At 37.6% G+C, this 12,598-nt stretch overlaps 3 protein-coding genes across 3 annotated transcripts; all 3 read left to right on the forward strand.

The window, feature by feature from the left end:
• Positions 1 to 369: 369 nt before the first annotated feature.
• On the forward strand, positions 370 to 2,829 carry LOC26529752 (transmembrane protease serine 5). The gene is made up of 3 exons (XM_015179367.1): positions 370 to 1,023; positions 2,075 to 2,719; positions 2,818 to 2,829. Exons 1-3 carry the CDS (start codon positions 370 to 372, stop codon positions 2,827 to 2,829), a joined length of 1,311 nt encoding a protein of 436 aa, XP_015034853.1.
• A 3,130-nt stretch (positions 2,830 to 5,959) lies between these two features.
• LOC26529234 (trypsin 3A1) lies at positions 5,960 to 7,232 on the forward strand. Its single transcript, XM_015179355.1, has 2 exons — positions 5,960 to 6,607; positions 7,164 to 7,232. The coding sequence occupies exons 1-2, from the start codon at positions 5,960 to 5,962 to the stop codon at positions 7,230 to 7,232; spliced, it is 717 nt and encodes a 238-aa protein (XP_015034841.1).
• Positions 7,233 to 8,486: 1,254 nt separating this feature from the next.
• Positions 8,487 to 12,575, forward strand: LOC26530116 (trypsin-1). The gene is made up of 3 exons (XM_023174952.2): positions 8,487 to 8,940; positions 10,538 to 10,699; positions 11,669 to 12,575. The coding sequence occupies exons 1-3, from the start codon at positions 8,487 to 8,489 to the stop codon at positions 12,382 to 12,384; spliced, it is 1,332 nt and encodes a 443-aa protein (XP_023030720.2). The 3' UTR covers positions 12,385 to 12,575.
• The last annotated feature ends 23 nt before the right edge of the window (positions 12,576 to 12,598 follow it).

The raw sequence follows: 12,598 nt of genomic DNA on the forward strand, positions 1-12,598 counted from the left end.
AACCAATTTTATAATACCCTCTGCAAGTGTATAAAAAATCTGTTCACTACCGGTGTCATGGCAGTGCCCACGAATAGGAATGACAGACATTTTTTGAAGAGTCTAAAAATTTATTTTATGCAAAAACCGATAAAATACAATGCAAACAAAAATAATAAATTTTCCCTTAAAGAACTTATGACGGATGATGATGGCTGATTATAAATATTTTTCTTAATTATAACTACGATTTGGTACTGCAACATTTACAAAGCTAAAAGGTTAAGATTCGCCAATTAAATGTAATTTAACACAGTTAGATAACTTAAAATTCGCGCTCCTATATAAGAGGAGTTGTCTTGGGTGTGGTTTTTACAGTCAACTTTCACCATGTGGTCATCTAAAAGTGTGGTTCCTTCTCTTTGCCTTATACTCATTATCTGTTCTAGTGTCGAGGTCCTTGGCATCATTGGCGGGCGATATGCTCGTTTAGGAATGTTTCCCCATCATGTCTCTTTGCACGTGGAGGAGACTTATATAGCTGGCGGTTCCTTAGTCTCTGAGTTGTTTGTCCTTACATGTGCGCACTGCATTCTCGACGATATAAACACTTATACGGTTCTTATCGGCGTCGTCGACCTAAAAGACACAGCTGGACAAACGTTCCTTCCTAAAGAATTCATCCTTCACCCGTATTTTAATCCAATATCGATGGATTACGATATTGGACTGATTCGCTTAAGCAGACCAGCTATAATAGATGAAAAAGTGCAAATAATTGCTTTGGCTCCTGGCGATGCCATCTATCCAGAAGATACGCTTGCAATTGTCACCGGATACGGTGATATCGATCCATATAAAACTAGGCAAAATTGTCTGAAATATGTATATGTTCCAATATGGGGTCCGGAATTCTGCAATTCCAGCCATTATGATCGCATAACGGACCACGGCATGGTTTGCGCAGGAGATGACGATGGAGGAGACAATCCATGCCCAGGAGATTCCGGTGGCGGCTTGGTTGTGAATCACATTCTCATTGGCGTATATTTTATGGGATACATCTGTGGCGCACCACATTTTCCAACCGTTTATCAATTAGTGCCATACCATCGTCTGTGGATAGATCAGGTTATGAATTCTCAGTTTGTCCGGAAAAAGAAAAACTATTCGAATAGCACCATGAATGCTCACAATGTTCGGCACAAGAATTGTAACCATTTCAATTCAACCCATAATCCATAAATTCAGTTTGAAAAATTTGTAATTAATAAATAATGTATTTTAAGTTAGAAGTAGGTGAAAACAATAATAAATTCAGAATCAATAAGCTATTGCTCGTATGGCCGCCTTATTGCCTTAGCTATACCTGATTCTTGTTCCTTCTTGAAATGGCTTCTTCTTTGCTGATGTCATCATTGGAGTGGAATTCGTTCTTGCAGGACAATTTTCCCAAACTGCTGGCTTGTTACTGAATGGACTTCTTTAATGTCGTAGCTCTTAGATTTTACAGTCAATGGTTTTCCCCGCTGCGGTGCCTTATGTTCTCGGGCGGATAATGTTTCGAAATCTTAAATAAATAAATAAGTATCAGTATTTGAAACGACTAAAGGATCACAATTATATGTAAGCAGGATATCTCGATCTCTTTAAGGAGCAAGGGGAAAAAATAATACATTTTCGGTCCAATTTTTATACACACAAATGATTGGTGTGATATATTCGATTAGTAAAGGGGAAATACAGTTTTGTTGCGGATTACATGACCAAAAATTGTAACAAATTTGATTTGAGTACAAAATATCGATCATCTATCATCTATCTAGCAAATGTATTGGATCTAACTCATTTGTCACATAGCTTGGCCATAAATATTCTTTTTGGGCTTTACAAATTTTAATATGTATAATTTTTTAACCCAGGGTTGAATTATAAAAAAGCCATTTTTAATGAGAATAACGATTATTATTACAAGTTCTTTTTTCCTGGTTATAAGAGGTTTAGATTTGCCAATTAAATGTAATTTAACACAGTTAGGTAACTTAAAATTCCAGCTCCTATATAAGAGGAGTTATCTTGGGTGTGGTTTTTACAGTCAACTTTCACCATGTGGTCATTTAAAAGTGTGGTTCCTTCTCTTCGCCTGCTACTCATTATGTGTTCTGCTGCCGAGGTCATTGGCATCATTGGCGGGCGATTTGCTCGTTTAGGAATGTTTCCCCATCATGTCTCTTTGCACGTGGAGGAGACTTATTTTGCTGGCGGTTCCTTAGTCTCGGAGTTGTTTGTCCTTACATGTGCGCACTGCATTCTGCACGACATAAACAGTTATACGGTTACTATCGGCATCGTGGACTTAAAAGACACAGCTGGACAAACGTTCCTTCCTAAAGAATTCATCGTTCACCCGAGGTATGATCATGAGACGTTTGATTACGATATTGGACTGATTCGCTTAAGCAGACCAGCTATAATAGATGAAAAAGTGCAAATAATTGCTATGGCTCCTGGCAATGCCATCTATCCAAAAGATACGCTTGCAATTACCACCGGATTCGGTGATATCGATCCATATAAAACTAGGCAAGATTGTCTGAAATATGCATATGTTCCATTATGGGGTCCAGAACGTTGCAATTCCAGGCATTTTATAAGTATAACGTCGCATGGCATGATTTGCGCCGGAGATGAAGATGGACGAGACAATCCATGCAATGGAGATTCCGGTGGCGGATTGATTGTGAATTACATTCTCATTGGGCTACATTTTATGGGAACTGAGTTCTGTGGCGAACCACATAATCCAACCGTTTATCAATCTGTGCCTTACCACCGTAGGTGGATAGATGATGTTATGCATTCTGAGTTTGTCCGGAAAAAGAAAAACTATTCGAATAGCACCATGAATGCTCACAATGTTCGGCACAAGAATTGTAACCATTTCAATTCAACCCATAATCCATAAATTCAGTTTGAAAAATTTACAATTAATTAATAATGTATTTTAAGTAACAAGTAGGTGAAAACAATAATAAATTCGGAATCGTATGGCCGCCTTATTGCCTTAGCTATACCTGATTCTTGTTCCTTCTGGAAATGGCTTCTTCTTTGCTGATGTCATCATTGGAGTGGAATTCGTTCTTGCAGGACAATTTTCCCAAACTGCTGGCCTGTTACTGAATGGAATTCTTTAATGTCGTAGCTCTTAGATTTTAGAGTAAGTGGTTTTCCCCGCTGCGGGGCCTTATGTTCGTGGGCGGATAATGTTTCGAAATCTTAATAAAATAAATAAGTATCAGTATTTGAAACGACTAAAGGATCACATTAATATGTAAGCAGGATATCTCGATCCCTTTAAGGAGCAAGGGGAAAAAATAATACATTTTCGGTCCAATTTTTATACACACAAATGATTGGTGTGATATATTCGATTAGTAAAGGGGAAATACAGTTTTGTTGCGGATTACATGACCAAAAATTGTAACAAATTTGATTTGAGTATATAATATAATATATCAAAAGTATTGGATCTAACTCATTTGTCACATAGCTTGGCCATAAATATTCTTTTTGGGCTTTACAAATTTTAATATAATTTTTTAACCCAGGGTTGAATTAAAAAAGCAGTTCTTAATGAGAATAACGATTACTATTACAAAGTTCTTGTTTCCTGGTTATAAGAGGTTTAGATTTGCCAATTAAATGTAATTTAACACAGTTAGGTAACTTAAAATTCCCGCTCCTATATAAGAGGAGTTGTCTTGAGTGTGGTTTTTACAGTCAACTTTCACCATGTGGTCATCTAAAAGTGTGGTTCCTTCTCTTTGCGTGCTACTCATTATCTGTTCTGCTGTCGAGGTCATTGGCATCCATGGCGGGCGATTTGCTCGTTTAGGTGCCTTTCCCCATCATTGTTCGGTACACGTGGATGGTGTACTTCAAGGCAGCGGTTCCTTGATATCAGAGGACTTTGTCCTTACCGCTGCGCAAATCATTACAAATGATATACGCAAATACACGGTTGTTTGTGGCGCCGTCGATATAAAGGATACCAAAGCACAAACGTTCCTTCCCGAATCACTCATTCTTCACGACGACTATAGTCCAATTACGTTCGATTTCGATATTGGATTGATTCGCTTAATGAAACCAGCTATAATAAATAAGAATGTACAAGTGATTAATTTAGCTCCTAGCCATGCTACCTATCTAGATGATACGGTAGGATCTGTCACCGGATACGGTGATATCGATGATCATAAAACTAGGCAAAACTGTCTGAAGTGGGCAGTTCTTCCACTATGGAGTCCAGCAACTTGCTTACAATTTGATGGCTTTAATGAGCACATGCTTTGCGGAGGTCTTCAGGATGCCCATGCCACCCCATGCGAAGGAGATACCGGTGGCGGATTCGTTGTGCAGCATCTTCTCGTTGGTGTATATTTTATGGGATTCGGCTGTGGCAGACCACATTTTCCAACGGTTTATTCATCTGTACCCTTCCACTATGAGTGGATAGTTCATAAAATGAATGATTACAGTGCCCGGCACAAGAAGTGGATAACTGGAAATATAAATGATCACAGTCTCAGACACAAGAATTGTCAACATTTCAATTTAACCCAAAAACCATAACTTCCCTTGACTATGGCATTCAAATGTTCCAAAAATCTTCAAATCAGAAAACAAAAAACTCTTATAGCAAGTCCGATAGTCGAGAAAAACAAAAGAATTTATCACCAAAATTTTTTTTAGTTTAATGTAAAAATAAAACGTACTGTAGAATTTTAGTTAGGAACATTTAAAAAATAATGGGCTTTCAATATTTAAGGTAATATTTTCCAAACGAGTTTATTTAATCTATATCGATACGTCTACCGATATTGACTGATTTTAAATCCGGTTGTGGTCCATTTCATATTTGATGGTTATTTGGCATCAGTTAAGTCCTTTTATTTGTTGAATAAAACAAATTAATGTTGTCTCACTGTTGCTTATTTTAAGGCCAATCGTGGAATCGAAAATTGTTTAGTTTCGCCAAATCAACAGAATTGTGTTACAGCACACTACAAGGGTGTGATAAAGGTATAATCGATATTGGATTGATTCGGTTTGATAAACAACTCATACCCAAAATATTTGTATGGAACTATCTGTGGTTTTGGTGCCATTAATCAGATTGGAACTTATCAAAGTCGTCTAAGATACGCAGATCTTTTGCTCTGGAGTCATAGTGTTTGCCTTAATGGTGGATGGCTAACTCCTCGGGGTAGTGTCGTGGCCTTATCATTGTGTCGCAAAGGATTATCCGTCCCTTTACACATTACTGCTTCAAGTTCGTGTGTGGATAAAAGAAAATCTTTGGTCAAAAATCGTTCTATTATCAGCATAAGAAGCAGAGTCGTTGTCTAAATTGTATGTATGTGGGTAAAAAATGTTAGTTTAACACGAAGTTAAGGTTATTATGGCGTATAATCTACGTCTGACTTTAAAGTTTGCCAATTTTTGAAATAATAATAATAGCAGCACTCGTATTATTCTTAAATAAAACAACATTTTAAATTAATGTAAATAATATTAATAGAAGTATCTTTTCTTTTCTTCATCCTCTTGCTTAGGATGAAGGTTTAGAGGTTTTAGAGTAGTTTATTAGTGGTTTATTATGACATATGTCCAACAGCCCTGCTTCTTATGCTGATCAAAAAAATAGAAACGTCTGATCAAAGAAATAACAATTGACATCTACAACGCTAAATGCATAAAGCATTAAACAATATTGGCCATACTCGTTATTTATAATCCATTCTGCATAGTAATACTGGCGATTATATACAGAACATTTTTCATAATATTCATTTCCTGGTTTTCACAACTTTAGTTTCGCCAAAGTGATGCAAATTAACACAGTTGGGTAACTTAAAATTCCGGATCCTATATAAGTGTCATCTCTTAGATGAGGTTTCTATAGTCAACTTTCAGCATGTGGTCACCTAAAAGTGTGGTTCCTGCTTTTCGCTTGCTACTGAATTTCTGTGCTGCTACCGAGGTCATTGGCGTCCTTGGCGGGCGATATGCTCGTTTAGGAATGTTTCCCTATCATGCTGCTTTGCTCGTGCATGATTGGCCATACGGTGGCGGTACCTTGGTCTCGGAGTTTTTTGTCCTGACCTGTGGCCACTGTGTTACCAGATACGACAGAATGGATTGTACGGTTCTTTTGGGCGTCATCGACTTAAAGGACATCAATGGACAAACGTTCCTTCCTAAGGAATTCATCCCTCACCCGATGTATAATAATGAGACGAATGATTACGATATTGGACTGATTCGCTTAAGCAGAGCAGCTGAAATAAATGAGTTTGTGCAAACAATTGGAATGGCTTCTGCCAATTCCACCTATTATGTTGGCACGTTAGGTCATGTCTGTGGACATGGAGTGATCGATCCATATAATACTCGACAAAGTTGTCTGAAATATGCATACGTTCCAATATGGGACCCAAATAATTGCACTAGTGCAATATTTAGTGGCATAACGGACCACGGCATGGTTTGCGCAGGAGATGACGATGGACGAAACAATCCATGCAAAGCAGATTCCGGTGGCGGATTGGTTGTGAATCACATAGTAATGGCGGTTTTTTTTATGAATTACCGTTGTGGCCTACAGCATTTCCCAACCGTTTATCAATTGGTGCCATACCATCGTCAGTGGATAGATCAGGTTATGCATTCTCAGTATGTCCGGAAAAAGAAAAACTTTTGGAATAGCACCATGAATGCTCACATTGTTCGGCACAAGAATTGTAACCATTTCAATTCAACCCATAACCCATAAATTCAGTTTGAAAAATTTATAATTAATAAATAATGTATTTTAAGATAGAAGTAGGTGAAAACAATAATAAATTCGGAATCAATAAGCTATTGCTCGTATGGCCGCCTTATTGCCTTAGCTATACCTGATTCTTGTTCCTTCTTGAAATGGCTTCTTCTTTGCTGATGTCATCATTGGAGGGGAATTCGTTCTTGCAGGACAATTTTCCTAAACTGCTGGCTTGTTACTACTTGTTACTCTTTAATGTCGTAGCTCTTAGATTTTAGAGTAAGTGGTTTTCCCGCTGCGCACTGCTGTAGAGTCGTAATTATTGCAACGATTACAATCTTCCTTTCATAACGGACAGCATGATTTGCGGAGGAGATCCGCAGACGTAGACGGAGGACGTGCCAAGGAGATTCTGGTGGACCATTAATGGTAATGGGCATACTTATGAGAGTTGCATCGTGGATTGTCGGTTGTGGCACATTGAATCGGCCGTCCATATATATATCGGTGCCTTATGTTCGTGTAAGCAGGGTATCTCGATCTCTTTAAAGAGCAAGGGGAAAAAATTACACATTTTTGGTCCAATTATACACACAAATGATTGGTGTGAAATATTCGATTAGTTAAGGGGAAAATCAATTTTGTTTCGGATTGTAAAAATGGGAACAAACTTGATTTGAGCATATTTAAGTATCTCCCTCACTCAAGCATATGAGCACCCTTCGGATGTTGGTGGATTGTAATATGAAATTAAAGTATATAAAATTTGATTGCATAATGTAGAAAATTATGGGAGATAATCGGGTTTTTGAAATACGCGTGGCATATACAAAATCTAAGCGAGTTTATATACTAAATATGTATGAGTCTCTAGCTAGAGTCGTCTAACTTCACTTGTCAGCACTCCCTTAAATTTGATTTGAATTTTCAATTCGTATATTTGTAGGAATAAACCGGTTAAAATTGCGTATACGTAACGGGTGCCAACCAAGCGGCGGCCAGAATAGGGATGAGTTGGGAAGCAATAAGTCATAATATTTAATACGTTTTTATTGATAACCTGCACTGATAAGGTATAAAATCCAAATCGAACTCTTTTAGTCTGACGATCTTTCTTTTAAATTTATCGCCTAAGCTAGAACTTGTAGCTATTTTAAAGGTCTCAATTAAACAATTAATCAAACAATGCACAAGCTTTCAAATAATATAGAAGCCAACAGTTTTTTAATGCATGCTTTCATAATGAAACTCCGTTATTATTTATAATATTTAAAACTTACATTTTTATGTCACTACAATTGTAGAAGTTTTTAAGTTTCTGTATTTTGTTCTCCTCTGAGTCTCTTTCTGAACCTTAAAAAAAATAAACATTATATATGGTTCACAGCTTAATCGTTTGGTTTCGCCTTCTTTTCAACGATAACTAAAGTTGTAAAATCTAAACAAGCGCCATTCTCTACCCAAGTCATCTCGCCCGATGTTGTCGACTAATACAGTTGTTCTTGCACTTTGCCTTCTTCTTGTTCTAATAAATGAGAGACTCTTCTGTGCTGCTGCTTTCAATAAAAGTTTGTTGCGCACCATTGGCGGGCAAATTGCTTTTCCAGGGCAGATTCCCCATCAAGTAGTTTTGATGGAGGATCAACAACAGGTTTGTGGTGGTTCTTTGATCTCAGAGACTATGGTGCTTACCGCCGCCCATTGCATATGGGGAGTCCAGCCTAGCCAGATGGAAGCTATTGTAGGCGGCAATGATTATATGGCTGCTAATAACGATTGGTACAAAATCGCTCAGTTCATCAACCATCCTCAGTACATACATAAGAAGCTCGATTACGACATTGGCCTGATCCGGTTGAGTAGACCAGTTCGATTAGGTGGCCCAGTGCAAAAGATTCTGTTGGCTGATTCCGATGCCAAATACCCAGCTGGTAGCACAGCAATTGTTAGTGGATATGGTGCCATAAATTATCATTATGACAAGCAAAGCTTTCTGAGATACGCCCAAGTTCCTGTATGGAGTGAAGAGGATTGTCATCAAAAATTTAGTACCATCACGAAGCGCAACATTTGCGCAGGAACGTCTGGCAGAGTGGGCAATTGTCAAGGAGATTCTGGAGGACCATTAACTGTTGGTGACAGACTCTATGGTGTTGTATCGTGGGGATATCAATGTGGAAAACCAGGTCCAATCGTTTATTCTTATGTGCCTGCTTATCGTTCATGGATATATGAAAATTCTCATATTTAAGTTAAAACTGTCAATTAAATACCCATCATACAATGGATAAATCGTTTGTTTTTATAACCTAGCAAAATGGGATATTAATTTTGGTCAGAAGTGTGCAACGCATAGAAGGAGCCATCTCCGACCGTATAAAGTATATATATTCTTGATCAGCATGACGAGACGAGTTCATATAGCCATGTCCGTCCGTCTGTCCGTCCGTCTGGATCAACGCAGACTCCTCCTAGACCGTTAGAGCTACAGAGCTAAAATTTTGCATGAAGGCTTGTATATACTGCAGGGGTTGTATATCTCGGATTCAGTCGGATCGGACCACCATATCATACAGCTGCCATACAAACGGCAAAGTCACGAAGAGTGACTTTTCTCAATAACTTCGTTATTTTCTAAACTATTGTCATGAAATATGATATTTGTGAGTTTATTACACCTATAAACAACTGTGCCAAATTTTATTAAGATCGTGTGACTTTATCATATAGCTCCCATAGGAACGATCGGTCGAAAACAGTGATTTCTGTCAATAACTTCGTTACTTATAACGCGATTGCTTTCAAATTAAACAATTGTCAGTTTTACATATCTGTTAATGACTGTGCTAAATTTGATTAAGATCGGACAACTATATCATATAGCTCCCATAGGAACAATCTGTTGTAAACAGTGACTTTGATAAATAACTTCGTTATTTGCTATGCTAAGATTGTAGGCCGCTCTTTCGCAAACATTAGCCTTTTTAGATAAAACTTTATCCACTTTGATGGCTATAGGTAAGGAAAGAGTTTCCAAAAAAGTGGCAAGGGTATACAAGCTTTCACACGGTCGAAGTTAGCCGGCCCTCTGGTTATTTGTAAAGTAGAAATACTTGTCTGGGACGAAGAGAAATAACATTAACTGTTTCAAAATGTCTTTTCCCAGGGGCCACATGCTCTTAAAACCAATCTTAACTGGACCACATTTTACTGACAACATATTCCAAACCATTTACAGCCATTTTAATTAAATATGAAGCACGTTGGCTTAGAGGCGGCTAGCATTTTACAAACAGAACGGAAAGAAAACCAACAAAGAGCAAAATGGGACTAAATGGAGACAAAAATAGGTACTTGTTCTTATTATTTTCATTCTTTTTTAAAACTCAGATTTTTATTAGTATCAACTAAATACTCTCAATGAATTTGTAAAATTAATTAAATTATTATGATTAAACTATGACTAATTCGTTTTATGGTTATTCTTTTGGGTTCGCCCTCCTTCATGATGATAGATTAGCGCAAATTGTAAAGTCAATAGTCATCTTGCTTAATGTTGTCGGCTAATAGTGTTGTTCTTGCCTTTGACTGCTTCTTGTCCTATCAGGCAACACATTCTTTTCTGCTGCTGCTCTTCATGGTAGAGCGATACGCACCGGACAGATTCCCTATTTAGTAACTCTGATAGAGGATCAAAGATACTAATTTCGTGGTCTATGGTCCTTTCCGCAGCCCATTGCACATGGGGACTACAGCCTGGCCATATGGATATTATTGTAGGCGGCAACGATTTAGTTATACCCAATGAAAATTGGTTCAATGTTGTTGAGTTTATCACCCATCATCTGTACAGTCCAGATGGACCAGATTTTGATATCACCCTGATTCGGTTAAGTAAGTCAGTTCGATTAGGTGGGACATTGCAAACAATTCTGTTAGTCGAAGGTTAGTGGATTTGGCGCTATCAATCACAATAACGACATGCAAAGCTTTCTGAGATACGCCGATGTTCCGATATGGAGGGTAAAAGATTGCACAATCAAAAAATTTCATTACATTACGAAGCGCAACATCTGTGCAGTAATGTCAGCTGACAGGGGCGCGAGTTGTAATGGAGATTCTGGTGGAATCTCCGTTGACTCACTTGACTGTGGATAACAAACTCTATGGAGTGGTATCTTGGAGCTATAAATGGGAGAACAGGTCCAGGAGTTTATTCATATGTACCTGCCTACCGCTGTTGGATCTTTCAAAATGCTCATATTTAAATCAAAAGTGTCAGTTAAATTCAAAATCTACAATGACTATAAATGAGGATAAATATTTGTCTGTGACTGTGTCTTAAAAGTGTGTTGCCTGGAAAGCAAATAATGATAATAAGCTTAACTGATCCGCGTCTTCACCTATGACTAGATAATAGAACATATCTTAAGCAACTTAGTTTAAACATAAAGCGGAATAAATATGTTTCAATTAAATTTTGTCCTATTTAAATAAAACAATATACATTTATCTTTTCTATTCGATTATTACAACTAGAGATAAAATATTATTATTAGTTTAACCGAATACTTTTATAGAATCTGTAAAAGTAAAATCAAAATACACATTAAGTTTTTGAATCGTTGACAATCTTGAAAATTAGTATGAGGTTGGGATTAATCTACAAGTGATTGATTTTTGTCAATTTGAATTATCATTCACCATTCCACGTGGTTCATGGTTTAATCGTTTGGTCTCGGCTTTTTCTTTGATGTTAGGTTTAGGAAAGCTGTAAAGCGTATAAAAGGTGGATTATCCACGTAAAGTCATCTCATAAAATGTTGTCTGCTAAAAGTGTTTGCCTGTTACTTGTTTTATCAGGTGCCATATTCATCTCTACTGCTAGAAGATTAGTTCGCACCATTGGTGGGCAAATTGCTGCTCCGTGGCAGATTCCCTATTTTGCGACCTTGATAAAGGAAGAAGAACAGTCTTGTGGCGGTTCGTTGATATCACAGACTATGGTCCTTACTGCTGCTCATTGCACACTTGGTGCACATCCCAGCCAGATGGATGTAATTGTAGGCACCAACGATTTAAGTGTTCCTAGTGAAAATCGGTTTAGTGTTGCCCAGTTTATCAGACATCCACTGCACAGTCCTTATAGTGTCGATTTTGATATTGCGTTGGTTCGGTTAAGTAAACCAGTTCCCTTGGGTCCCCTAGTGCAAACGATTCTGTTGGCCGATGCAGATTCCGAGTACCCAGAAGGTGAAACAGCAACAATTAGTGGATTTGGTGCTATCAATCATCATAGAGATAGGCAAAGCTTTCTGAGATACGCCGAAGTTCCGATATGGAGTGAAAAGGAATGTAGAAATAAAAAGTATCCATTCATTACGGAGCGAAACATTTGTGCAGGAACGTCAGCTGGCATAGTGTCCAGTTGTTATGGAGATTCTGGTGGACCATTGACTGTGGATAACAAACTCTATGGAGTGGTATCTTGGGGCTATAAATGTGGCAGAACAGGTCCGGGGGTTTATTCATATGTACCTGCCTACCGCTGTTGGATCTTTCAAAATGCTCATATCTAAGTTAGTTTCACGAATTGAATTAAATGAAGAAACTGCAATGTCTAAAAAAAGAACCCACACAGATTTAATTTATTCTATTGGGAATCTATTATTTTAACTATTTGCAACTAATTAGATAAAGAATGTTTTAATTTTATTTGTCACGTACTAATAAAGTAGCGTGAAATTAGTAATTCGCCAAGACTGTAAAATTCACCGTCTCATAATAATTTAT

The sequence above is a fragment of the Drosophila willistoni genome (genome assembly GCF_018902025.1).
Source record: "Drosophila willistoni isolate 14030-0811.24 chromosome 2L unlocalized genomic scaffold, UCI_dwil_1.1 Seg72.1, whole genome shotgun sequence".
Taxonomy (NCBI): Eukaryota; Metazoa; Arthropoda; class Insecta; order Diptera; family Drosophilidae; genus Drosophila; species Drosophila willistoni.

Excerpts from the sequence above, each read along its gene's own strand:
- LOC26529234 (XM_015179355.1), top strand. The coding sequence starts at position 5,960 with ATGTGGTCACCTAAAAGTGTGGTTCCTGCTTTTCGCTTGCTACTGAAT. Across the intron at positions 6,608-7,163 it reads GATTGGTTGTGAATCACATA|CATGATTTGCGGAGGAGATC; the intron begins GTAATGGCGGTT and ends CATAACGGACAG.
- LOC26530116 (XM_023174952.2), top strand. The coding sequence starts at position 8,487 with ATGGTGCTTACCGCCGCCCATTGCATATGGGGAGTCCAGCCTAGCCAG. Across the intron at positions 8,941-10,537 it reads TGGAGGACCATTAACTGTTG|CCCATTGCACATGGGGACTA; the intron begins GTGACAGACTCT and ends TCCTTTCCGCAG. Across the intron at positions 10,700-11,668 it reads TATCACCCTGATTCGGTTAA|GTGCCATATTCATCTCTACT; the intron begins GTAAGTCAGTTC and ends TTGTTTTATCAG.
- LOC26529752 (XM_015179367.1), top strand. The coding sequence starts at position 370 with ATGTGGTCATCTAAAAGTGTGGTTCCTTCTCTTTGCCTTATACTCATT. Across the intron at positions 1,024-2,074 it reads TGAATCACATTCTCATTGGC|TCAACTTTCACCATGTGGTC; the intron begins GTATATTTTATG and ends TGGTTTTTACAG.